This window comes from Anolis carolinensis, unplaced genomic scaffold (assembly GCF_035594765.1).
Source record: "Anolis carolinensis isolate JA03-04 unplaced genomic scaffold, rAnoCar3.1.pri scaffold_13, whole genome shotgun sequence".
Lineage (NCBI taxonomy): Eukaryota > Metazoa > Chordata > Lepidosauria > Squamata > Dactyloidae > Anolis > Anolis carolinensis.
The window spans coordinates 13,089,743-13,116,840 of NW_026943824.1; the positions used below are offsets into that span (position 1 = coordinate 13,089,743).

Here is a 27,098-nt window from a genome sequence, read left to right on the forward strand (position 1 = left end):
TGGATTTACGAATTTAGCACCAAAATATCATGATGTATTGAAAACGTTGACTACAAAAATGCGTTGGATAATCCAGAACGTTGGATAAGCAAGTGTTGGATAAATGAGACTCTACTGTACTTACTAATCTATGGTTCGTATTGGAATCCATAATTTAGTCTCCTGAAGTTATATATGAGCACAAGTTATGAAGGATCCGTAGGTTTGTTCTTAAGTTAAATTTGTATGCAAGTTGAAATAGGATCGTTTTTTGTGTAACTCGGAGACGTGCACCTACCGTTGAGGACGCTGAAGGTGACTTGGAAGTAGAGCCCGGCCTCGGGGTCCCTGCTCTCGACCCTCAGGGCCGCACTCACTGAACCCGCTTCCTCGATGACGACAGTCCCGGCGGTGATGTCCTTCTCCCGGGGGTCGGCCACCATGACGGTGATGGCCTTCTCCGGCTCCAAGGCGCCCACCGGGATCTCGGTCCCGTTGTGGCTCTGGAACTCCAAGGAGGCCACTTCCGAGGAGACGCTGTGGTTGGCCACGAAGCCGAAGGGAAAGGGGTTGTAGTCCACGCGGATCATGACCTGGACCACGTCCGAGAGGTCGGAGAAGGTGGTGTTGAAAGCCGGCGGGAGGGAGAACTGGCACTCGGGGTCGTCCTGGTCGTAGCACAGGAGCCCCAGCGGGTCGGCCCGCTTCCCGGTGGCCGTGATGTTGGTGCCGGCCAGCTCCAAAGGCTCCTCGTTCAGCACCCGGGACCTCATCAGGATGCGCATCAGGTCGGAGGAAAGCGCGTAGGCTTTGGAAGCCACCTCCACGGGGCTCTGGCCACTGCCCAGCTCCTGAGGGACCAGCTCCCGAGAGGCCGTGTTGACCAGGTGGATCAGGTCCCCTGGGAAGGCAAGCGGGAAAGGCCGTGGTCAAGGCTGCACCGGCCACGCAAGCGTCATAGAAACGAGTCACAGAAACGTAGAGAGGGAAGAGACACCCAAAGGGCATCCAGTCCAGGAAAAGCACAATGAAAGCACTCCTGAGAGATGGCCACCCAGCCTCTAGATCAGGGGTCCACAAACTAAGGCCCGGGGGCCACAAGCGGCCCACCGAAGCCATTTATCCGGCCCCCACGGCACAAGGGCAGAAGGGGGTTGGGCTAAATGACCCAAGGGTCTCTTCTTCTCTTAAAGCTATTATTATTATTATTATTATTATTATTATTATTATTATTATTATTATTATTATTTTATGACACAGCAAACAAGATAGATATGCTGGATTTCATATCACAAAATCACAAATCGAACACTTCCCAAGTGTCTAGGACTGTGTGATGTATTTTCGGATGATACGCGCAGATCCCAGCAGGGTGGCCTTTTGCAGTTGGCAGATCGTAATTTTGTCAATGTCTATTGTTTCCAAATGCTGGCTGAGATCTTTTGGCACGGCACCCCGTGTGCCCATCACCACCAGGACCACCCGCACTGGTTTCTGCCAGATTATTATTGTTGTTATTATTATTAGAAACACAACAAGATGAGTCCACAGCAGACACTGCTGGTTGTTGTATTGGATCATACGTCGGACACTTCCCAAGTGTCTAGGACTGTGTGATGTATCGGCGAATAATGCATGCAGATCCCAGTAAGGTGGCCTTCTGCAGCTGGCAGGTGGGGATTTTGTCAGCGCCGATTTTGTTTAAGTGCAGGCCAAGGTCTTTAGGCACTGTACCCAGTGTGCCGATCACCACTGGGACCACCTTGACTGGCTTGTGCCAGAGTCTTTGTAATTTGATCTTTAAATCCTCATATCGTGTCAGCTTTTCTTTCTCCTCAATCCTTCTGTCACCTGGGATTGCAACATCAACAATCCATACTTTGTTTTTTAACACAATTGTGAGATCAGGAGTCCCCTAACTTTTTAAACATGGGGCCAGTTCACGATCCTTCAGACCGTTGGAGGGCTGGACTATAGTTGGCCACCGAGCAATAATAATAATTAATAACAACAACAACAATAATAAAGAGGGTTGGAAGAGACCCCTTGGGCCATTTAGTCCAACCCCCTTCTGCCTTTATGCACCGAAAGCACAAGCACAGCACCCCTGACAGATGGCCACCCAGCCTCAATGTTAATAATAATAATAATAATAATAATAATAATAATACAGGGTTTTGGAACACAATACTCCTGACCTCACAATTGTGTTAAAAAACAAAGTATGGATTGTCGATGTTGCAATCCCAGGGGACAGCAGGATTGAGGAGAAACAACTGGAAAAGCTGACACGATATGAGGATTTAAAGATTGAATTACAAAGACTCTGGCACAAGCCAGTCAAGGTGGTCCCAGTGGTGATCAGCACACTGGGTGCAGTGCCTAAAGACCTTGGCCTGCACTTAAACACAATCAGCGCTAACAAAATTACCATCTGCCAGCTACAGAAGGCCACCTTACTGGGATCTGCACGTATTATTCACCGATGCATCACACAGTCCTAGACACTTGGGAAGTGTCCGACGTATGATCCAATACAACAACCAGCAGAGTGTCTGCTGTGGACTCATCTTGTTATGTTTCTAATAATAATAATAATAATAATAATAATAATAATAATAATAATAATAATAATAATAATAATAATAATAGCTTTAAGAGAAGAGACCCCTTGGGTCATTTAGCCCAACCCCCTTCTGCCCTTGTGCCATGGGGGCAGGATAAATGGCTTCAATGGGCCGCATCCGGCCCCCGGGCCTTAGTTTGGGGACCACTGCTCTAGATCATAGAATCACAGAATGGGAAGAGACCCCCAAAGGACATCTAGTCCTGCCCCATTCTGTCAGGCAGGAAGACATCATCCCAATCTCACCCGACACATGGCCTTTTAGCCTCTGAATCCCAGAATTCCGGAGTGAGAAGAGAACCCCAAAGAAGTCAAGATGTGTTCAGAGGAGGGCTGCTCTGGCTTTCCTCCGAGGCCGAGAGAGTGCCGCCTCCCCGAGACTCACCCATGATGTTGAGGATGTTGTCGGCGATGGCGGTGGGTGTCATGGTGCCCTGCATGGTCTCTCCCTGAAGGATGTCCATCATGCTCTCCAGCTTCTCCAAGGTCTTCTTCAGGCAGTCCCGGCACACAAAGGCCTTGTTGGCCACCTGTGCAAAGCAGAGCAACACAACACAAGTCAACCTAGAGCTTCTTCGTGTAACTCCAGGAATAGAAAATAGGTATTGATCAAAACTTTTCACAGTTGCCAAATTTTTCAAGACCCCGACATTGAGTCAAGGAGATTCCATTTGGGGTTGGGACCCACAGTTTAGGAGCCAGTGCCCTAGACGTCCCATTTCTTGGGCTGTTATCTTCTTGGGCTCCTTATCTTGCCTCTTCCAGGGCTTGGCACTCCACAGTTGCAGTTTTGATTCTTGCAGATATTTTTATAATAATAATAATAATAATAATAATAATAATAATACATCACACAGTTCTAAACACTTGAGAAGTGGTTCGACTTGTGATTTTGTGATACAAAATCCAGCATATAGATCTCGTTTGCTGTGTCATACTCTGTCTTTGTGTCAAATTATCCTCTGACAATCTACATGGCACTACAGTTCTACCCAGAACTATGAACATCTTGCTTTATACTGATGGTATGGTGATCATGGCAATGTCTCCAGTAGGACTGAGATCTCTGGCAAAATTCAATTTGTTGGAGTTATGAAATATCATCCAACATGGAGATTTCATGTTTAAAATGCGATTTCACAGCGACCACGATGGAGAAAATATATTATAACAATTTGTGAGGGACGAAACTAGAATAAATCTAATTAGAATAAGGCCGGGAAAAGTCCTACCGTGCACTGGGCCAAGACGGCGGCAATTTGCTGGATGTCGTCCACTGTGTTGACATTCAAGGAGACCAGCGTCTCCGTAATGTTCCTCCGCATCCAGGCCCGGAGCCGGTCGTCACCCTCAATCTCTGGTTGGGAATGCATGGAGCCCTCATACTTTGGCCGGAAAGGGGGAAACATAGGTATCCTGGTATTATTTCGGGTACTTGAGAAGCCAAAGGCTAACCTGCGCCAGGAGAGGCTGGGTGGCTTCTTCCTACCTCGTTCAAGATGGTGATGAGGGCCAAGGTGAACTCAATGACCTGCTGGGGGTCCCCCTGCTTCACCAGGCCCTGCAGGACCACCTTGGTCTGGTTAGAAAGCCACTGCGGGAGGCTGCCAAAGCCCTCAGGAACGACGGGCAGTGTGATGGCCAGGGAGCTGGAAAGAAAGAGAACCGTCAGAGTTATGTTTGCAACAACACACACTCCTTGCATGAAGAAAAGGAGCACCATGGCAACCTTCACCCCTGATATACCAGGAACTATAGATACTAAATAGTCCTATAGGGTTATGGGCCCAGCATGTTGCTGCTGCACTCTTCTTTGCTATAGATAGTAAATAGTCCTACAGGGTTATGGGCCCAGCATGTTCCCGCTGCACTCTGCTATGCCATAGATACTAAATAGTCCTACAGGGTTATGGGCCCAGCATGTTTCCGCTGCACTCTGCTCTGCTATAGATACTAAATAGTCCTATAGGGTTATGGTCCCAGCATGTTTCCGCTGCACTCTGCTCTGCTATAGATACTAAATAGTCCTATAGGGTTATGGTCCCAGCATGTTTCCACTGCACTCTTCTCTGCTATAGATAATAAATAGTCCTACAGGGTTATGGGCCCAGCATGTTGCCGCTGCACTCTGCTCTGCTATAGACAATAGTCCTACAGGGTTATGGGCCCAGCATGTTTCCGCTGCACTCTGCTATAGATAATAGTCCTATAGGGTTATGGGCCCAGCATGTTTCCGCTGCACTCTTCTCTGCTATAGATACTAAATAGTCCTACATGGTTATGGACGCAGCATGTTTCCGCTGCACTCTTCTCTGCTATAGATAATAGTCCTACAGGGTTATGGGCCCAGCATGTTTCTGCTGCACTCTGCTATAGATAATAGTCCTATAGGGTTATGGGCCCAGCATGTTTCTGCTGCACTCTGCTATAGATAATAGTCCTATAGGGTTATGGGCCCAGCATGTTTCCGCTGCACTCTGCTCTGCTATAGATAATAGTCCTACAGGGTTATGGGCCCAGCATGTTTCCGCTGCACTCTGCTATAGATAATAGTCCTATAGGGTTATGGGCCCAGCATGTTTCCGCTGCACTCTTCTCTGCTATAGATAGTAAATAGTCCTACAGAGTTATGGACGCAGCATGTTTCTGCTGCACTCTGCTCTGCTATAGATGCCAAATATTGCCATATATGGAAAGCTTGAAAAACTCCATGGGAAGGAAGTCCCTCACCTGTTGAAGGCCACCACAGTGGCACCAAGCTGGTCCTGGACCAAGACGGAAACGGAGACCGAGGCGCCGTTCTCCTGGAAGCCAGGCGGCAGGAACGCAGCATGTTCAGCATGGCTCCCTTTGTAGACCCAAAACTCCTCGCAGTGTCCAGATCGACATCGCGTGGCCAGCAAGACGTACACCAAGGGTGTGCCTTCATTCTCAGTGTCCCGCCATCCTTGCGGGCAAAGAAAGATGCACTCTGTTAGGGACGACCCACTTTGCAAATATGAGCCCAACTTCCCTTGTTTCCCTTTTCCTATTGCAGACTCAATCTGTCCCTCAAAAGTAGCCACACTATGAAGTTAAGATGGCCATCTGTCGGAGTTATATAATGATTATTTACCTATTTCTCCAGTCCTACGGACTGGGACATTATTGTAAGGAAAGTGTGGCATTTGAATATTTCATTGGCTCACAGCATCCCTCTATTAGCATCTTTTGCAGTTTATTCATTAATTGGTTAATAAATCTAAACATTACATCAACTGACCGAAGACCAGTTCACATGAGAGAGTGATCTTGGTCTCTATTTATTTATTTATTTACAGTATTTATTTTCCGCCCTTCTTTCTCACCCCGAACGGGACTCAGGGCGGATTACAATGAACACATATATGGAAAACATTCAATGCCAACAGACAAACAACATATATAGACAGACAAAGAGGCATTTAACATTTTTTCCAGCTTCACGATTCCAGCCACAGGGGGAGCTGTTGCTTCACTGTCCACTACTGGCTGTACTTCCTCATTCCATTCCTCGTGTTTTGCTGGCAGTTTTATGATGTTGTAAATTAGTTAAATTAGCCTCCCCGCATAAAGCATACCTAAATTTCCCTACTTGACAGATGCAACTGTCTTTCGGGGCTGCATAGGTCAACAGAAAGCCGGGCTATTTAATGGTCGGGGGCTTAACCCGACCCGGGCTTTGAACTCATGACCTCTCGGTTAATAGTGATTTATTGCAGCTGGTTACTAGCCAGCTGCGCCACAGCCCGGCCCTCTACATCCTTATCTGTAACCCGCCTTGAGCCACGAGGAGAGGCGGGTAGGAAAAAAATTATTATTGTTGTTATTGACATAAACACATAGTATGACACAGCAAATGAGATCTATATGCTGGATTTCGTATCACAAAATCACAAGTCGAACACTTCCCAAGTGTCTAGGATTGTGTGATCTATTTTCGGATGATGCGTGCAGATCCCAGTCGGGTGGCCTTTTACAGTTGGCAGATCATAATTTTGTCAATGTCTATTGTTTCCAAATGCCGGCTGAGATCTTTTGGCACGGCACCCAGTGTGCCCATCACCACCGGGACCACCTGCACTGGTTTCTGCCAGAGCCGTTGCAGTTCGATTATGAGGTCCTGAGTTTATCCTGTTGTTTTTCGTCAATTTGACTGTCACCTGGTATGGCGACATCAATAATCCAAACTTTTTTATTTTCCACAACTGTGAGGTCTGGTGTGTTGTTATTGTTGTTATTGTTATTATTATCATCTTTCATGTGTTTTCTGACAATTGCTGTAGTTAGTGTTATAGTGTAGTTAACTGCTGTAATTAGTGTAGCATGATATATACAGAATATGCTCAAGTGGTTTATAGTAGTAGCAATAATAATAATAATAATAATATTTGTTACCTGCCTCTCCTAATGGCTTGAGGGTGTTATGTTGATATGTTTTGATGCACAACATACATACAACAAAATGTATATATCAAAACACAGAATACTACAGGAATAGGATCGTAATATGAGGGTTATCCAGAAAGTAGATTACGTTTTGGAATTAAAAATGAACAAAGTATAGGAGAAAACATTTACCGTATGCAGTTGAAAGCCACACCCAAATACCACTTCTCAACACAGTCGCCATTCAAATATAGGCACTTATCATTGCGATTATTAAGCTTGGCAACTCCTTCCCCACAAAACTCTGCCATTTGCGTCCTCAATCACCTGGTCACCCCTCCCGGAGCTGCGATCCAGAACGAGCGTGGGGGAAAATTGAGTGCCGGGGTTTTGCTGTTCCATGGGGACACCTGGCCCCACACGACGGGTTACACAAGTTTTGGAGTCTTCTGGGTGGGAGTCGTTTGCTCATCCGCCATGCAAAATCCTCAGTTCAACTTTTCCCCATGCTCATCCTGGATCGCCTGGGTGACTGGCTGGTTGAGGACGCAAGCGGCAGAATTTTGTGGGGAAGGAGTTGCCAAGCTCATTAATCGCTATGGTAAGTGCCTAGATTTGAATGGCGACTATGTTGAGAAGTGATATTTGGGTGTGGCTTTCAATTGCATATGGTAAATGTTGTTTCCTCATCCGCCGTGCAAAATCCCCGCACTCTACTTTCCCCCACGCTTGTCCTGGATCGCATCTGCACAAAGGGGTGACCGGCTGGTTGAGAACGCAAGCGGCAGAGTTTTGTGGGGAGGGAGTTGCCAAGCTCATTCATTGCTATGATAAGTGCCTAGATTTGAATGGTGACTATGTTGGGAAGTGGTATTTGGGTCTGGCTTTCAACTGCATACGGTAAATGTTTTCTCCTATAATTCCAAAATGTAATCTACTTTCTGGATAACCCTCGTACATTTATTTATTTATTTACAGTATTTATATTCTGCCCTTCTCACCCCAAAGGGGACTCAAGAGCGGATCACATTTGCACACATATAAGGCAAACATTCAATGCCTTAACATAGAACAGAGACAGAGACAAATGCTAGCTCCGAGCTGGCCTCGAACTCATGACCTCTTGGTCAAGAGTGATTTGTTGCAGTTGGCAGCTCACCAGCCTGCAGCACAGCCCGGCCCTTTGGAGATTATCACATGATGCTTTAATGCACTGCCATCCTATTTTAAATCCTATCTCTCGCTGTTATGGAACTCTGGGATGTGTAGTTTATCAAAGACCTCCCTAAAAGTCAGTCCTGCGATTCCGCAAGAGGTAGCGATAGGATTTAGAAGGCAGGAATTCCAGACAAAAACAATCAGGGACAGGTAACACATCCCAACAAAGGATTCAGGAAGCAGCCAGGCTTTGAAGCTGCAAGGCTATTCAATGCTGCGCAAGCTGGCCAATTGTAATATTCACACTTGCCTCAGGCAGACAAGGGTTCTTTCTCCCACCCTGGACATTATTCCACAGATATATAAACCACACTTGACTGGTTTCCAACAGACCTCACAACCTCTGAAGATGCCTTTCATTGATATGGGCAAAACGTCAGGAGTGAATGCTTCTGGAACATGCCCATGGGGCCGGGCTGTGGCGCAGCTGGCTAGTAACCAGCTGCAATAAATCATGAGTTCAAAGCCCGGGTGGGGTTAAGCCCCCGACCATTAAATAGCCCGGCTTGCTGTTGACCTATGCAGCCCCGAAAGACAGTTGCATTTGTCAAGTAGGGAAATTTAGGTACGCTTTATGCGGGAGGCTAATTTAACTAATTTACAACACCATAAAACTGCCAGAAAAACACAAGGAAAGGAATGAGGAAGTACAGCCACTAGTGGACGGTGAAGCAACAGCTCCCCCTGTGGCTGGAATCATGAAGCTGGAAAAATGTTAAATGCCTCTGTGTCTGTCTATACTGTATGTTGTTTGTCTGTTGGCATTGAATGTTTGCCCTATATGTGTTCATTGTAATCCGCCCTGAGTCCCCTTCGGGGTGAGAAGGGCGGAATATAAATACTGTAAATAAATAAATAATAAATAAAATGGGATAGCAGCGCAGTAACAGTGTCGTGTGATAATCTACTCAAAAGCATGCACCAGTTCCAAATGATGTAGCTGGCTAACTGACCTGTGCACTCGAAGTGGACCTTGGCGGTCAGCGCCTGGAGGGGCCCCATGGGGGAGAGCCAGCAGGACCCTCCGAAGGGAGGCTGGTTGGGGAGGAGGTCCATGGAGGCAAAGCCGGTCTCGCCAGAGGCCAGGTCGGTGATGCGCAGCGTGAAGGTGTAGCCCTCGCCGTCCTTGAGGGCCCACGGACGCAGCACCAGGTTCATGCCCGCGTCGCCCGTGGAGGTGGTGCTCCGGTCCAAGGGCAGCGTCTTGTTCTTGAAGCTCTGGGCCGCCCACTTCTGCAAGGAGGCCAAGAAGGGAAGCCCAAGAGAACATTATGTAACTTGATCATTAAAACACGGGACATTTTTATTGAACTGCAAAAATATTGTTTTTTGCAGGACATCATGCTGACAAATATTATGCTGTAGTTTTCCAATGAATATCTCATAGAGTCTCAACCCATTCAACATAGTTTGTGCCACAAAGACAAAGTTTCTGGAGTTTAACGACGACTTTCCAAGCAGGTAAAAGTAAAGGTACATAAAAATAAAAATAAATTATTACCTGCTTGTAAATAATAATAAATATAATAATAATTTATTGCCTGCCTGTAAATCTGTAAATAATAATAAATATATTATTAACAACAACAGCAATAATAATAATAATAATAATCGACTTGTGATTTTGTGATACGAAATCCAGCATATAGATCTCGTTTGCTGAGTCATACTATGTCTTTGTGTCAATAATAATAATACAGTAGAGTCTCATAAATATAGTAATTACTACGTAGCATTACTGCATATTGAACTACTTTTTCTGTCAAATTTTTTGTATAACATGACGTTTTGGTGCTTAATTTGTAAAATCATAACCTAATTTGGTGTTTAATAGGCTTCTCCTTAATCTCTCCTTATTATCCAACATATTCGCTTATCCAACATTCTGCCAGCCCGTTTATGTTGAATAAGTGAGACTCTACTGTAATAATAATCGACTTGTGATTTTGTGATACGAAATCCAGCATATAGATCTCGTTTGCTGAGTCATACTATGTCTTTGTGTCAATAATAATAATACAGTAGAGTCTCACTTATTCAACACTCGCTTATCCAATGTTCTGGATTATCCAACGCATTTTTGTAGTCAATGTTTTCAATACATTGTGATATTTTGGTGCTAAATTCATAAATATAGTAATTACTACGTAGCATTACTGCGTATTGAACTACTTTTTCTGTCAAATTTTTTGTATAACATGACGTTTTGGTGCTTAATTTGTAAAATCATAACCTAATTTGATATTTAATAGGCTTTTCCTTAATCTCTCCTTATTATCCAACATATTCACTTATCCAACGTTCTGCCGGCCCGTTTACGTTGGATAAGTGAGACTCTACTGTAATAAATAAAAGGTAAAGGTTTTCCCCTGACATTAAGTCCAATCATGTCTGACTCTGGGGGTCGGTGCTCATCTCCATTTCTAACCCGAAGAGCTTAGAAATGTACACGTCTCCAAGGTTATGTAGCTGGAGCGCCGTTACCTTCCCCCCAGAGCGGTACCTATTGATCTACTCACATTTGCATGTTTTTGAACAGCTAGGTTGGCAGAAGCTGGGGCTTACAGCGGGAGCTCACCCCGCTCCTCAGATTTGAACCGCCGACCTTTTAGCCAGCAAGTTCAGCAGCTTAGCGGTTTAACCCGCTGTGCCATCAGCGACTCCTGTTCTAAGAAAGGACCGCACAGTTAAAAAGGAAATAGCACTTTCAAACTGGGAACGCATTCTGTGATTGTTCTGTTTCTCTGCAGAAGCATCGATCGGACCCTCACCCCCATTTTGGAGTTGTTCTGGCAATTGAGACAGGTGCCTTCCAAGTAGACGTAGGAGCTGCGGCTGACGGCGTAGACGGATTGGGCTTTGCAGGAGACACACTCCAAGGACACGATGGGGACGGTGCCTCTCTTCAGGAAGACCTGGAAGGAAGGAGGAAGGAGAAAGCATTCAGCTCCAAGTAGAAAATCTTCTATCCTTATCTGCCATTGCATCCCCATCCATTTCCATTGCATTCTCCTTGACATTAGGACCCAAAGAGTTCAGGTTGGATCTCCCTGATCCAAAATCCTCAAATCATCATCATCTTCATCAAATCATCATCACCATCATCATCATGGTGTTTGTATTATTATTATTATTATTATTATTATTATTATTATTATTATTATTATTATTATTGTAAGGATGTTATGAGTTAATGGGAATTATTGATATGATTTTATTTGTTTATTAAAAGGAAAAAGGGGAGTTATGTATTGATGAAGACAGGTCTCACATGGAAGCCAGCTGTGTTCAGCGGGTTGCCATGGCAACGTAACCTCTCTCTGGAGGAAAAAGGGGCGTGGCTAAGATGACAGTTGGAGCAGATTCCCTTTTAAAAAGTTCAGTTGCTGTGAGGGTTTAAAAAGGACAGTTGCGGTTAGGTTTTGGAAAGATTAGGAGCTGGAGAAATCAGCTAAGGACGGCAGCTTATGGTCACTCAGGGGAAAGGCTGGGAATATAAGCTGACCGGGGGAGTTTAGTATACTGTGTTGAAGAGAAGTTATTTAAGAAATATCCATTCAAGAAAGACTACATTGTAACTTAAGATCCGGAACGTTTACTGATTGAAACCATACGCTTATGTACCAAAAATAAACTTGAATTTTGTTATTGTTCATAAAGATAAGTCTCCTTGCCTCTCTGTAAGCCTGTTACCTCACGTTGGTGGCAGTTACCGTACCTATCTATATAAGTTACCGTACTTTCCTATATAAGTTACCATCTTTACTCATTTAAACCCAATCAGTTCCGTTATCCTTCCTTATCCACTAAATCATCCCTGTCATACATTCACACATCCTCCACCCCTCCCTCTCATACGCGTGCACATCTCCTCAATTGGAGGCAGTGGTGGGATTCAAAAAAGATTTCCCCCTGCCTGAGTTGAGTACCACAAATTGGGCTCTCCTCAATTGGTGGCAGCGGTGGGATAGAAAAGGATTCCATCCCTGTCACCTCAGTCCTCCTCAATTATTTATCCCAATTTCCTCATCATCACGATTATGATTTTTTTTTCGTGTCAGGAGCAACCAGAGTTGGTTCTGGAGTGAGAGAATTGGCCGTCTGCAAGGACGTTGCCCAGGGGACGCCCGGATGTTTTGATGTTTTACCATCCTTGTGGGAGGCTTCTCTCATGTCCCTGCATGGAGCTGGAGCTGAAACAGGGAGCTCATCCGCACTCTCCCCGGGTGGGATTTGAACCAGGCAACCTTCAGGTCAGCAACCCAACCTTCAAGTCACAAGGCTTTTATCCCCTAGGCCACCGGACTCACCCTCCTCATCATGTTTATTATGACATCCAACTTGCCTCATTATATTTATTATTATTATTGTATTAATTATTATTAATATGGTATTATTATTATCCCCCACTTTCCTCATGTTTATTATTAATTTATTATTATCAATACTTTGTTTGTTGTAGTTGAGTCTCCTGGCAATATTACAAATGGTAGTAGAAGTACTAGTAGGAGGAAAAGGGGTAATCTTGAGCAGGTGCCAGATGAGGAACAACAAAGGAAACGGATCCGGGAGATACAGTAGAGTCTCACTTATCCAACGCTCACTTATCTAACGTTCTGGATTATCCAAGGCAGTTTTGTAGTCAATGTTTTCAATGCATTGTGATATTTTGGTGCTAAATTCGTAAATACAGTAATTACTACATAGCATTAATGTGTAATGAACTACTTTCTCTGTCAAATTTATTGTATAACATGATGTTTTGGTGCTTCATTTATAAAATCATAACCTATTTTGATGTTTAACAGGCTTTTTCTTTATCTCTCCTTATTATCCAACGTATTCACTTATCCAACGTTCTGCCGGCCCGTTTACGTTGGATAAGTGAGACTCTACTGTACTTATGGCACCTTCTGAGGAAGATACGTTTGAAGGGTTTTCAAGTGATGAGGAGTCAATGATTGAAGAAGGAGACGGGATGGATGTGAATAGAGGAACTAAAAGGGTTACTCGGGAGCAGGAATCAGATGAGGAATGGGAGAGGAAGAAGCTCTGGGATATACTTACTGCTCCCACAGAGGAGGAGTCGTTTTTGGGTTTCTCTGGGGATGATGGGTCTGAGAGCGATGAAAATGTGGAGGGCACATCGGACTGGAATAGGGTACAAGAAATGACGGATGTGTTTGCAGAGCCAACTTCTGGTGATACATTTGTGGGGTTTTCGGGACAGGAAGACTGCCAAACAGCTGATACACCCGGGGCATGGGGAGACCTAAGTTTTGATAGGAGATGGAGGGATGATAGGCGGGGTTCACGTGTGATGACAGGAACAGGTGTGGGGGATGACGATGGGGTGGAGGCCAGCTCATCTTCAGATAATGATGTGTAAGTTAAAAGTAGGGTCTGAAATGGGGATCCTTTGCAGAAGGCAAAGTGTCGTTTTGGTGTAGGTTTGTCCCTGCTTGTTTTTCCTGTTGGGTTTTGGGTCCTGGCTCTACAGCTTGGCGTTCCTGGTTCCTGTGATTCTTGGATTTGGACTGGACTATTGTGAGTGTGCTTTTCTCCTTTCCTGGACCTTTGGACTGGCGACTTTGGCTTTGTTTGATGACCTTCGGTAACGACCTTTGGACTGGCTTTTCGTAGGCGCAGCTTTCTCCCTTCCTGGCTTTGGATTTACTTGACTTCGGCTTCTGTTACCCACTTTGGTAAACTACCTTTGGATTGGCTATTGAGAGTGCGGCTTTCCTTTGTTCCTGGCTCCTGGCTTGACTTAACTACGGCTTGTGTAAACAACTTTGGGACGATGTTAGTTTGGACCTCCATTTTGCTATTTTGTTGAACTTTTATTGGTTTTGTTTACTTCGGTGTGCAGCGCTAACTTCCAGGAAGCCTGTTCCAGCGCTGTTTGCTGCCAATTCCATTGACTATGTTTTAATCCGGATTATCCATCCATTTAATCCGGATTATTTTCCGTTTTGCCTTTTTAGCCCAGTTTGGGCAAAGACTTTGAGTTTTTGGTCAGAGACACTGCATTTAAGTGTCTCTGAACCTGTTTTTGAGTTTCAATAAAACTTTTGTTAAGACTGAGTATTGTGTGTGTGGCTCTTTAAGGCGCCTGTGTTCCGACATTATTATTGTTGTTGTTATTATCCCCCACTTTCCTCATATTTATTATTCATTTTTATTATTAATTTATTACTAATAATACTTTATTGTTGTTGCAGTTATTATTATTATCCCCACTTTCCTTATGTTTATTATCATTATTATTAATTTATTATTATTATTTTATTATTGTTATTAGTATCCCCCACTTTTCTCATGCTTAGTTGTTATTATTATTATGTTATTGTTATTAGTATCCCCCACTTTCCTCATGTTTAGTTATTATTATTATTATGTTATTATTGTTATCAGTATCCCTCACTTTCCTCATGTTTAGTTATTATTATTATTATTAATCACTATTAAACGGTAACCATCCCCAATTATGTTGCTGCAACTGTGACAAAATTCCCTTTGAAACCCATCCCATCCTTCCCTAAGAACTATTATTTTGGAGGAGCAACGAAGGTGCCATATGACGTGGCAGGGAGTTAAAAGAAATATATATCTCTATCTCCATCCTTCTCTGTCGGCTCCTCCAGCCTTTTGCAAATTCCCAGCCGCAGTAAAATCCTCGCTTGGCATTCCTGCCTGCAAAGCTAGATACAAGTACGGAATGTCCTTGAAAGACTATCAATTTGACTCGGGATTCTTTTCTTTCTTCTTCTTTCTTCCCCACCCTTTTCCTTCCAAAAAAAAAAAAAGGGAAAGAAGAAGGAGAAGAAAAAAAGATCAAGGCGGTCAGAGTTTCCACTTGCAGACAATCTGGGCCTCCTTCTGCCGCGGCCAAGTGTCTCCTGGAGCAACGGCTGGTGATGGAAACCAGAAGGTTCCTTGGCTGCGGGTTTGTTTTCAGGCTCATGAAAAGGCGTTTTCATGGAAGGAAGGAAGGAAGGAGGGGGAGAAGAAGCGAGAGAGAGGCTGGAAAAGGAAAGGAAAACGGGAAAAGCCGCCTATGGGAAGAATTCAACTTCTATACCAGCCATGAGCAAACTTTGTTTTTTGTTTTTGCACATTTTGCTATAGTTTTCCAATGAATATCTCATAGAGTCTCAACCCATTCAGCATAGTTTGTGCCACAAAGACGAAGTTTCTGGAGCATAACAACGACTTTCCAAGCAGGTAAAGGTAAAGGTTTTCCCCTGATGTGTCCATCTCCATTTCTAAGCCAATGAGCCGGCATTGTCCATAGGCACCTCCAAGGTTATGTAGCCGGCATGACTGGATAGAGCGCCATTGCCTTCCCGCTGGAGCGGTACCTATTGATCTACTCACATTTGCATGTTTTCAAACTGCTAGTTTGGCAGAAGCTGGAGCTAATTGCGGGAGCTCACCTCGCTCCCCGGATTGGAACCGCCAATTTTTCAGTCAGCAAGTTCAGCAGTTCAGTGGTTTAACCCACTGCGCCACTGGGGGCTCCTGTTCCAAAGAGCCGGCGTTGTCCATAGACACCTCCAAGGTTATGTAGTTGGCATGACTGCATGGAGCTCTGCTGCCTTCCCGCCGGAACGGTACCTATTGACCTACTCACATTTGCATGTTTTCAAACAGCTAGGTTGGCAGAAGCTGGAGCTAACAGCAGGAGCTCACCCTGCTCCCCGGATTTGAACCACAAACCTTTCAGTCAGCAAGTTCAAAAGCTCAGTGGTTTAACCCACTGCGCCACTGGGGGCGCCTGTTCCAAAGAGCCGGCGTTGTCCATAGACACCTCCAAAGTTATGTAGCCAGCATGACTGCATGGAGCACTGCTACCTTCCCGCCAGAACGGTACCCACATTTGCATGTTTTCGAACTGCTAGGTTGGCAGAAGCTGGAGCTAACAGCGGGAGCTCACCCCGCTCCCCGGATTCGAACCACAAACCTTTCAGTCAGCAAGTTCAGCAGCTCAGTGATTTAACCCACTGCGCCACTGGGGCTCCTCTGTTTATATAGTCAGTAAATTGGAAGGGACCACAAAGGCCATCCAGTCCAACCCCCTTCGAGGCAGGAACGATGATATATACACAATTTATGATACTTACGGAATTTGAAACCACGTTTGAGCTTTAACAACTCATTTTAACTACTGGCAACTGGAAAAGACATTTCTGTATGTATTGGTCTGGAGAGCCTAATGCAGGGGTCCCCAAACTAAGGCCCGGGGGCCGGATGCGGCCCTCCAAGGCCATTTACCTGGCCCCCGCCCTCAGGTTTAGACTTCGGCTCGCCCAACGTCTGAAATGATTTGAAGGCACAACAACAACAATCCTACTTGATTATCTCAATGGCCAGAAGCAGGCCCACACTTCCCACTGAAATCCTGATAAGTTTACAGTCTGTTGGTTAAAATTATTTTTATTTTTAAATATTGTATTGTTTTTTCATTTACCAATACTGTAAATGAAATATTGTAAATAAATGATATGGTAATAACATAATATATTGTGTATACATATAATACTGATAATAAATATTATAAGGTAATACAATATGATATTTATATATTTATTTATTACAGTATTTCTACCCCGCCCTTTTCACCCAATAGGGGACTCAGGGCAGCTAATAATAATAATACAGCTCCTGCCAACCTCGCAGTACAAAAACATGCCAATGTGAGTAGATCAATAGGTACCGCTCCGGCGGGAAGGTAATGGCGCTCCATGCAGTCATGCCGGCCACATGACCTTGGAGGTGTCTACGGACAATGCCGGCTCTTCGGCTTAGAAATGGAGATGAGCACCAACCCCCAGAGTCAGACACGACTGGACTTAACGTCAGGGGAAACCTTTACCTTTTTATAATACAACAATATTAATTATATATTATATATTAAATGTAATATTACTAATAATATTACGGTATAATGGTATAGTAAAATATAGTAATATATAATGTTAATATTGTGCTATGCTAATAATATAATATATTGTATGTACATACAACTTGTAAGCCGCTGAGTCCACTTCAGGGTGAGAGAGGGTGGGGTATAAATGTAGCAAATAAATATATAAATAAACTAGCTGTGCCCGGCCACGCGTTGCTGTGGCGAAGTCTGGTGGTCTGGGAAATAAAGTATTGAGGAATTGGTGGTAGTTAAGGTCAAGGGTAAAGGTTTTCCCCTGATATTAAGTCCAGTCGTGTCTGACTCTGGGGGTTGGTGCTCATCTCCATTTCTAAGCCGAAGAGCCGGTGTTGTCCATAGACACCTCCAAGGTCATGTGGCCGGCATGACTGCATGGAGCACCGTTACCTTCTTGCCGGAGCAGTACCTATTCATCTACTCCCATTTGCATGTTTTTGAACTTCTGGGTTGGCAGAAGCTGGGGCTTTAGATAATCTGTGGAAGTGGCCTAAGTGAAGCCTAACTCTGCCTGTCCCCTGGGCTGAGTCAGTTGCTAGGAGACCAAGTGGGCGGAGCTTAGACTTCTAACTGGCAGCAATTGGATAAAAACTATTATTCCTCTCCCTCTAATTAGGACTTTATTTTTCTTTTCTTTTTGTTGTATCAACCTAGAGCCGTGGATGATGGGTTGTGTTGTCAAATTTCGAGGTTGGGGGGGCCTGTAGTTTTGTTGTTTTGTCTGCTGCCCTGATGCCATCACTCTTTTATATATATAGATTGTATGTACATACAACTTGTAAGCCGCTCTGAGTCCCTTTCAGGGTGAGAGAGGGTGGGGTATAAATGTAGCAAATAAATATATAAATAAATTATTGTTGTGGGGTTTGTTTGTTTTTTTTTTGCACTACAAATAAGACATGTGCAGTGAGCATAGGAATTTGTTTGTGTGTTTTTTTCAAATGATAATTCGGCCCCTCAACAATCTGAGGCACCATGACCCCTGGCCTAATGCATAGATCTGGCGATTGAGTTGAACTGTATATGTTGAACGGACATATCCGTCTTGCAACTGAGTTGATGTAGTCAAGTTTTCGTTTCAGAGGGAAAGGAGAGAGGAGGCGCCACAATACAAACCGTTTGGTTGGTGGATTCGGGGCTCATTGCCTCCTTCCAGACGGACAGGGCGAAGGTATACTCCACATCTGCTTCCAATATGGCTCTGGAAACGGTCACCACGCCTCCCCTGGCGCTGAAGTCGAGCGCACATTTGGACGACGGGCTCTGCGTTGAGGAGGAAAAAAGGGGGAACGAGGGAGAGAAAGAGAGATTGCATTCAAATCTGGTCTCGAGGGAACCCGTTCTCTCCAAGGAGCCCCGTTTTTATCTGGAGGGTGTCAAGGGTTACACTCTCCGGCCCCAAAGGAAGCCCAAAGGCCCGCTTACTAGGCATGTCCGATCGATGAAAAAAATGTTTCAATTCTCGTTTCTAAAGTAGGGGGCGCTGGCGCTTCGATATAGAAAGTATTTCCGATTTTTTTCGCCCAAAAATTTCGGATATTTCCGAAAATTCGTAATGATTCTAAATGTTTCTAAAATGGCGGACGCGCATGCGCAATCGCTACACACTGCCATACGGCAATCTTCCATGTAGACGCAGAGGACGTTAGCCCCCACCTTTGCGACCATCGTGGAAGCTTCTGATTGGCCGGGGAGCGGCGGCCATGTTAGGCTGCGCTAAACTCCCATTCAAGGTAGGTTGCAGAAACATTTTTTAAAAAAAATATTTTTAAAAATATATTTTAAAAAATGTCATGGGGGAAAAAAATTAACGAAACATTAAGAGACAATTAGAGAATGGGCCAACAATGGTTCGAATTACATTGCTGGTTGCGCTGTGAGACAATGTCTCGGAATGTGTATCAAAAAGCGAGAACAATCCGAAATAATTCCGATATACAATTCAAAACGATTTTTGGACATGTCTACCGCTTACTTTGGAGGAAGACACGCAGGACCAGCTGTACAGCAGCGGCGTCTGTTCCCCGTCCTCCAAGTTGGGGTCGTAGGACTTGCCTCCATCCAGGACCAAGTCCCGGGTGATGGACCACACGCGGTAAGAGCCCCCCTCGATGATGGGCACCAGCTTGTTGGGCAGGACGGTCACGTTGGCGAAGGTGCTCTTGGACAGCGGCGTGTCCCCAAACGAGACCAAGAACTTGAAGCAGTAGTTGCCCAAGTCCAGGGCCAGTTTGGGAATGACCAGCTGGGGCCGGGTAGCATCCACGTGGGGGAGGTGGACCTTGTCGGCGCTGCCCATTTGCAGGCAGCTCGGGGCTCGGTAGATCTCCCACAGGTAGGCCGTCTTGTAGCTGGTGCAGCCGCGCAGGTTGATCTGGGCCTCCAGGTAGTTCTTCTGTGACCGCTTCATGACCACCTGCGCGGGTAACGCCAGCTCGGCTTCGGGCTCCTCGCACTCCAGGACTCGGACCGTGACTGTCAGCTGGGCGAAGGAGGAGCTGATGAGGTTGGTAGCGTTCACCTCCACGAGGTAATCTCCAGGTTGCAGGTAAGTATGGCTGGCGGAAGCCACATCGGTCCTGAGAACCGGAGAGTCATCCCCAAAGCGCCACAAGAAGCCAACCTGCCGAGCATTAGGCCTCACAGACACGGTGAATGATGTCGTACGATTGGCGAAGGGCTTGACTGGCAGGAGGGAGAGCTGCGTGATGAGGTCTTGGACTTGGATGACGACGGTTACGTTCAGGCCACCCAAGAGGTTGGAAGCTTGGAGGTGGACGTCAAGTCGACCGGCAACCTCTGGCATGTAGGAGATGCTGGGACCTTCTAAGGTGGCCACTCGGGAATGGCCTTCGTCTTCCGTCAAGGTGATGCGCCATTGGTACGACACCCGCGAGCCGGCCTCGACCTCCGCCGCGAAGCGCCTTTCCACCCCGGTGGGAGTGCCTTGCTCGCAGCAGTCCACCAGCCGCAAGCCACGGACTGCCTCCAACACCACGATATGGACCTCTGTGTGGACCACGCTGACATAGTTCTCAGCCGTCACTTGGACCACGTAATCTCCCACTCGGGTGAAGGTGTAGCTGAAGTTGGAAGCGTTGAGGACCATCGACTGGTTTCCGGCAATGCTCACTTCGTATCTCACAGAGGAACCGGAGGACATCCCGATGGAGAAGGAGGCCTCCTCTCCGGGTTCCAGCACCCTTTTGCTCACGCTCAGCCTCAGGTCCCGGATCGCGTCCTGCACCGTCAGGTTGTGGCAGGCGCCTTCCCAGCTGACGTCGTTGGAGGCGTTGAGGCAAACGGAGGAGAACCCGGGCGTCGGGAATGTCAGGGCCACTCTTTGCCCGGATATGGTCCCATTGGGCATCTTCCACACCCAGGACACGTCAGACCCGCTTTCAAGCTCTCCGGAGAAGTTCACCACGGAGCCAGACTCAATGTAAGTGCAGTTTGGCCTCAGGGTCCTGATCCGCAGGCCCGTCACTGGCTCCTGGACGAAGACCATAAGCGTGGCGTTGGTGGAACCCAACTTGTTTTCTGCTTCAACAGTGACCTCTTTGGCCCCAGGGCTTTGGAAGAAGTGTGTGATGCTTGAAAAAACAGTGGTGACGGGGACCTCATTTTCTAGGTACCATGTATATTCCAGTCCGGTCCCAGCGGAGATGGCGGCACTTACGTTGATGGAAGCATTCACGGCAACAGGGTTGGGAAAGGCCACCAGCTTCAAGACGCCCACTGGCTCAATGAACTCGATTGTCTTGTTCACGGCCAAAGTGCCCAGCATGTTTGTGGCTTTCAGGTGGACAATGTAGACACCAGCGTCCAGAATGACCAAGGAGAACGTCTTCCCGGTGAACGTTTGCACAGAGTGGCTCTCTTTCACGATGGCCCAACTGTAGGAGATGTTGGTCCCGTCTCTGATGTTCGCTTGCAGCTGAAGCGTCTTGTTGGTGGGGAAATAGGTGTCGTCCAGGAGGCCAGCGCCCACAATCTGCAGCCCTTCGATTTGCTGCAAGACGTAGATGAAGATGCTGTCTTGCAAACAGCCAATCTCGTTCTCGGCGGTCACGATGACGTTGAACGTCCCGATAGAACGGAAGGTGTAAGAGATGGTGGAGGAACCGAGGATGGGAGTGCAACGGTCGCACAAGATCCAAGAGTAGCGGATGGCGGTGCCGGCAAGGAGCGTGGCCGTGAAGCTGACGGAGCCGTTGAGAGGCACGACAGTCCGACTGGCGTTGATGCTCAGGCCCTGGAGGCGCCTCTTGACTGTAACATTGACCCTCGCCTCACGGAAGCTCACCTCGTTCCAGGCTTTCAAACTAACTGCATAGATGCCGCTCTTATTGTAGGAATGGGTGATGAACTTCCCCAGCTGAGTTGTGCCGTCCCCGAAGTCCCACAGATACCTGACTTTGGTCCCGCTCACGTTGGCCGAGAACAGGTAGACCTGGTTGACTTCCAAGACTTTGGAGGCGTTGGACTCAATCCGGGCCACTCCAACCGGCTCCTGGACTTCCACCAAGGCTGAGTCGTTGTTGAAAGACACATTGTTGGAGACGGTCACCACAACTAAGTAGATGCCCGGGGCTTTGTATGTGTAGCTCACTTCCGTCCCTCCAAACTTAAGAGAGTCATTGGTCCCAAAGTCCCAGTGGTAACGGTAAGGGTACGGAGGCAAGGCCGTGACTTGGAATTTGCTCTCGTTGCCGAGCATCACAAACGAAGACCTGGCGAACACCGTGACATTGGTGACCTCTGGCTCCACACAGACCACCGTGTAATAATGGATCTTGTCGACCTTGCTGGAGATGGCCAGCGAGAGGGAGAAGATGCCGCAGCGGGTGAAGTTGTGCCTCACCGTTGGATCGCCGTAGACGGTGACGTTGGGAGAGCCGTCCCCGAACATCCAGTCGAAAACGTAGTCCTCGGGGTTGCCGGAGACGTAGGCGGTGAGCTGGACGTCAGGGTGCTCCACGATACAAGCAGAAGGCTCGAATTTGAGGACCATCAGCAAAAACACCTGGATGGGCACAGCTCGGGAAACTGAGTTTACCGGATTCATGGCCGTTACGTTGACGGTGACGTTCATCTCTTTCAAATAGCTGTGGTTTACTGACGCCCCTGAGGTCTCCACAACCGTCCCATCGCCCAGATCGAATATCCAAGTGATGTTGTCTCCAGTTTCCGACGAAGCACTGATTTCAAGCGGCATCAAGACCTCTATCGCCTCCTCCATAGTCACATGCAATCCCGTTATCTCCTCAAAGACACGGTAACACCAGAACGTCTCCATGGTGCTAATGGTGTTGTTGGCTCTGAGACTGACATTGTATATCCCTTTGGTGTTGTAGGTATGGACTATAGTTGGCTGGCTTTCCACATATTCCATAGAGTCATCTCCAAAACTCCAGACGTAAGAGACCCCAAATCCAGATGGCAAAGGATGAGCCTTGAAAGTGACCGGACGGCCTGCCACTAAAACATCCGTGTCGGCTTCCATGGTCAGATCCATCAAATATGAGTAAATGTGGATCGGGACCGAATAGGTCAGGTTCTCAAATTCATTGTAGACAACAACGGTCAGCGTATATTCACCTGCAAAGTGGGAGACAGAAGAGAAATTTCTTCCTGTAAAGAATGCACATCCCAAATAGTCTGCATGTTCCATGGTCTATATATATACAAGGGTAATGAAATTTCGGCCTAGGACAAAACAACAAAACTACACATCCCAGAAACACTAAACTTGGCAGCACAATCCCTCATCCATGCCTCTACGTTCATACAACAAAAAGCTCCAGCTACTCCAGAAAACGGCCAGGTTTTGAGACTGCAAGGCTATTCACTGCTATTCCGTCTGGCCAACAAAGGATTCCCATTAGCCACAGCAACGCGTGGCCGGGCAAGGCTAGTGATATATATATGTAAAATATCAAAAATAACTACAGTAGAGTCTCACTTATCCAAGACTCTCTTATCCAACGTTCCAGATTATCCAATGCATTTTTGTAGTCAATATTTTCAATACATTGTGATATTTTGGTGCTAAATTCATAAATACAGTAATTACTATGTAGCATTACTGCATATTGAACTACTTTTTCTGTCAAATTTGTTGTATAACATGATGTTTTCGTGCTTAATTTGTAAAATCATAACCTAATTTGATGTTTAATAGGCTTCTTTTTAATCTCTCCTTATTATCCAATATATTCGCTTATCCAACATTCTGCCGGCCCGTTTATGTTGGATAAGTGAGACTCTACTGTATTTCATTTGGGATCTCCCCAGAATATTATCTCACCTTCCTAAATAGGTATTTTATACCAATTTATGCAGGGAGAAAGGTGAGATGGAAATTAGATAATTACCTAAATGCATGACAAATGCAAGACGTGTTTTGGTTGTGTATTTGGAATGAATGGAGATGCAATGCCTGAATTGTATAAGGATGCCCTTTGGTTTTGCCAGTTTTAGCAGTAAGTAAAAAACCTCCAATCTATCTATATATATAAAAGGAGAATGGCATCACTCCACCGGGCAAAACAACAAAACTAAAGGCCCCCCAACCTAGAAAATTGACAACACAACCCCTCATCCACGTCTCTACATTCTTACAAACAAACTACACATCCCCAACCTCCATGGGGCCAAAAAACCCCCAAAAACCGGAATGCACCCCTTTGTGACCCACCTTGATTGACACTAAACAGCCTTGCAGCTTCAAAGCCAGGCTGCATCCTAGGCCACAGCAAAAAACAAAAACAAAAACACAACTTCAGTGTGAATTTTAAACCATTGTGTAGAAGGGGCCTCATATAATCCTGTTCCAGGCAAATCATATAACATTATCAATATAATGTATAATAATTACTGTGCTCTAGTAACAATACACAACAATATAATCTCTAAAATCACGACACTAAATAAACAACAACACTCAGAACACAGGGGAATTCCACACAGGAAACAACCAGGCCCAGCTAACACCTCCCAACAAAGGATTCCCTCACGCAGGAAGCAGCCAGGCTTGGAAGCTAAACAACTTTAATAATCACACCCAGCTAACACGTCCCAGTAAAGGATTCTTCCAAGTACTAACCAGGCAGACCTTGAAGCTGCATGCCTATTCAATGCTAATCAAGGAGATCCATGGCAACACCTGCCTCAACCAGACAACAGTTCTTTCTACCACACTGCACGTTATTCCACACATATCTCAACCCCTTTGTGGCCCACCTTGATTAACACTGAACAGCCTTGCAGCTTCAAAGCCAGGCTTTGGAAATCACAAGGCTACTCCATCTCATTCAACCTGGCCTAGCAAGCATAACCTATGTAGAAAACGGCCAGGCTTTCAAGCAGCGAGGCTATTCACTGCAATTCCAATTGGCCACAGCAACGCGTGGCAGGGCACAGCTAGTGAAAATATAAAATGCTATCAACATTAGGAACAGAATTGTTTCACTTCCATTTGTTGTCCATAATGTCAAGCAAACATAAAAAGAACTAAGAGCAGGAACTGTCTGGGTCTTAGATAAAAGCTTAATGGTAATAATAACAACAACAACACATCACACAGTCCTAGACACTTGGAAAGTGTTTGACTTGTGATTTAGTGATACGAAATCCAGCACAGATATCTCATTTACTGTGTCATACTCCGTCTTTCCGTCAATAATAATAATACTTCTTTTAGGGCAGTAAATACCATGTCTTGAGGCCAAACATTGACCCTCTTCTTACCTGGCTCCTGGTAGGCATGCGACACATTATGCGCAATGACAACCTGATGGATGGTGGGATCGGGAACAAGGAAGGAGTCATTATATGGGGGCCGAAATTGGTAAGAAGCATTGTTGCCATCACCGAAATCCCACCTGGAGAGGGAAAAGGTTAGGCAATACATTGGTCAGTTGTTAACCAGATCATCAAAAGTGCATAATCTTCATTTTGTCCTCTGCTAGAAATCCTGAAAGTTTCCCAATTCAATCTGGATGCTTTTCTGGTTACGATGCCAAGCACTTTGGCAGGTTTTCCAAAGTTGGGACTTTAAAAAAGTTGGGAGTGGCCAGCTTTCACCTTCACCAGAACACCACTTTGGTGTTACATCGCCCCAAATGTGGTGTCACAATGGCCAGATCTATATATATAAAAGGGTAATGACATTTCGGCCTAGGCAAAACAACAAAACTACACATCCCAGAAACACTAAACTTGGCAGCACAACCCCTCATCCATGCCTCTAGGTCAGGGGTCCCCAAACTTTTTAAACAGGGGGCCAGTTCACGATCCTTCGGACAGTTAGAGGGCCGGACTATAGTTGGCCACCGAGCAATAATTAATAATAACAGCAACAACAACAACAACAATAAAAAGAGTGTTGGAAGAGACCCTTTGGGCCATTGAGTCCAATCCCCTTCTGCCTTTGTGCACCGAAAGCACAAGCAAAGCATCCCTGACAGATGGCCACCCAGCCTCAATGTTAATAATGATAATAATAATAATAATAGTAATAATAAAGACGGTTGGAAGAGACCCCTTGGGCCATTTAGTTCTATTCCCTTCTGCCTTTGTGCACCAAAAGCTATTAGTATTGCCCCTGACAGATGTCCACCCAGCCTCAATGTTAATAATAATAATAATAATAATAATAATAATAATAATAATGGTTGTAAGAGAAGAAGAGACCCCTTGGGTCATTTAGCCCAACCCCCTTCTACCCTTGTGCTGTGGGGGCCGGATTAATGGCTTCGATGGGCCGCATCCGGCCCCCGGGCCTTAGTTTGAGGACCCCTGCACTAGGTTGATACAACAAAAAGAAAAGAAAAATAAAGTCCTAATTAGAGGGAGAGGAATAATTGTTTTTATCCAATTGCTGCCAGTTAGAAGGCTAAGCTCCGCCCACTTGGTCTCTAGCAACCCACTCGGCCCAGGGTCAGGCAGAGTTAGGCCTCACTTAGGCCTCTTCCACAGATTATCTTATTTTAACTGGATTATATGGCAGTGTAGACTCAAGGCCCTTCCACACTGCTATATAACCCATTTATAATGGACTTAATGTCAGGGGAAAACCTTTACCCTTTACCTTAACTACCACCAATTCCTCAATACTTTATTTCCCATACCACCAGACTTCGCCACAGCAACGCGTGGCTGGGCACAGCTAGTAATTATATATATTAGCCAAAGTGGCGCCCAACTTTGGTCCCCCAGGCATTGTGGACTCCAGCTCCCGGAATCCCTGACCATTGGACAAGCTGGCAATAGGGGCTTTGGGGAGTCTGAGTCCCAACATCTGGAGGACCAAAAGTTTTGAGACCAGGGTTTGAGACTCAAGCCATCGAAACCCTCTCTTAGGTTTGGAGAGTGCACTGTATGTACTCTTTGCCAGAGAAGGGTCTTGGAAAACTACAGCTCCCAAGATTCCAAGGTGTGGACAACTCACAGGAAGGTGGCCTTCACGGCGGAGTCCACTCGGACGGAGGCGGCCAGGTCCAAAGTGCCGTTCTGCGGGGCGCGTTGGGGCACCTCGGAAACCAGGAGGTCCTTCATCCGGTTCATCTTCTCCACCGTGATGTTGTAGTCCACCGTGACGTTGCTGACATGGTTGGAGGCCGTGAGCTGCGTGGAGGAAACAAAGATATCCGGTGCATCAACAACCCAAAGGGTAAGTCACAATCTCTCGGCCTCAAGGGAAGATCAGGCCAAAGCTTGACTCACCGACAGCTTGTAGATAGCCGGCACCTGGTAGATGACGTGGAAGACTTCGTTGTAGAAGGTGAAGGAGGGCTTGTCGTCCACCGTCCACCGAAAGGTCACCTCGGATCCAGCGTCCATCCTGGGGACATACGTCTGCAAGGGAACGGGGGGGAAACGGGACGGGTTCAAAACAGGGCATCTAGACCAGCTTTT

The 27,098-nt window shown here is 46.0% G+C and overlaps 1 protein-coding gene across 1 annotated transcript in view; it reads right to left on the reverse strand.

Moving 5' to 3' along the window:
• pkd1 (polycystin 1, transient receptor potential channel interacting) overlaps window positions 1–27,098 on the reverse strand; it is a 143,430-nt gene that overhangs the window by 48,056 nt on the left and 68,276 nt on the right. The window contains exons 12-23 of the mRNA XM_062964287.1: window positions 26,907–27,038; window positions 26,632–26,807; window positions 24,930–25,063; window positions 19,153–22,778; window positions 18,294–18,440; window positions 11,002–11,145; window positions 9,184–9,463; window positions 5,336–5,552; window positions 4,095–4,254; window positions 3,838–3,990; window positions 2,991–3,135; window positions 278–880 (exon numbers count right to left, since the gene is read on the reverse strand). Of these exons, the coding sequence (XP_062820357.1) occupies window positions 278–880; window positions 2,991–3,135; window positions 3,838–3,990; window positions 4,095–4,254; window positions 5,336–5,552; window positions 9,184–9,463; window positions 11,002–11,145; window positions 18,294–18,440; window positions 19,153–22,778; window positions 24,930–25,063; window positions 26,632–26,807; window positions 26,907–27,038 (5,917 nt within the window). The remainder of the gene's footprint in view (window positions 1–277; window positions 881–2,990; window positions 3,136–3,837; window positions 3,991–4,094; window positions 4,255–5,335; window positions 5,553–9,183; window positions 9,464–11,001; window positions 11,146–18,293; window positions 18,441–19,152; window positions 22,779–24,929; window positions 25,064–26,631; window positions 26,808–26,906; window positions 27,039–27,098) is intronic.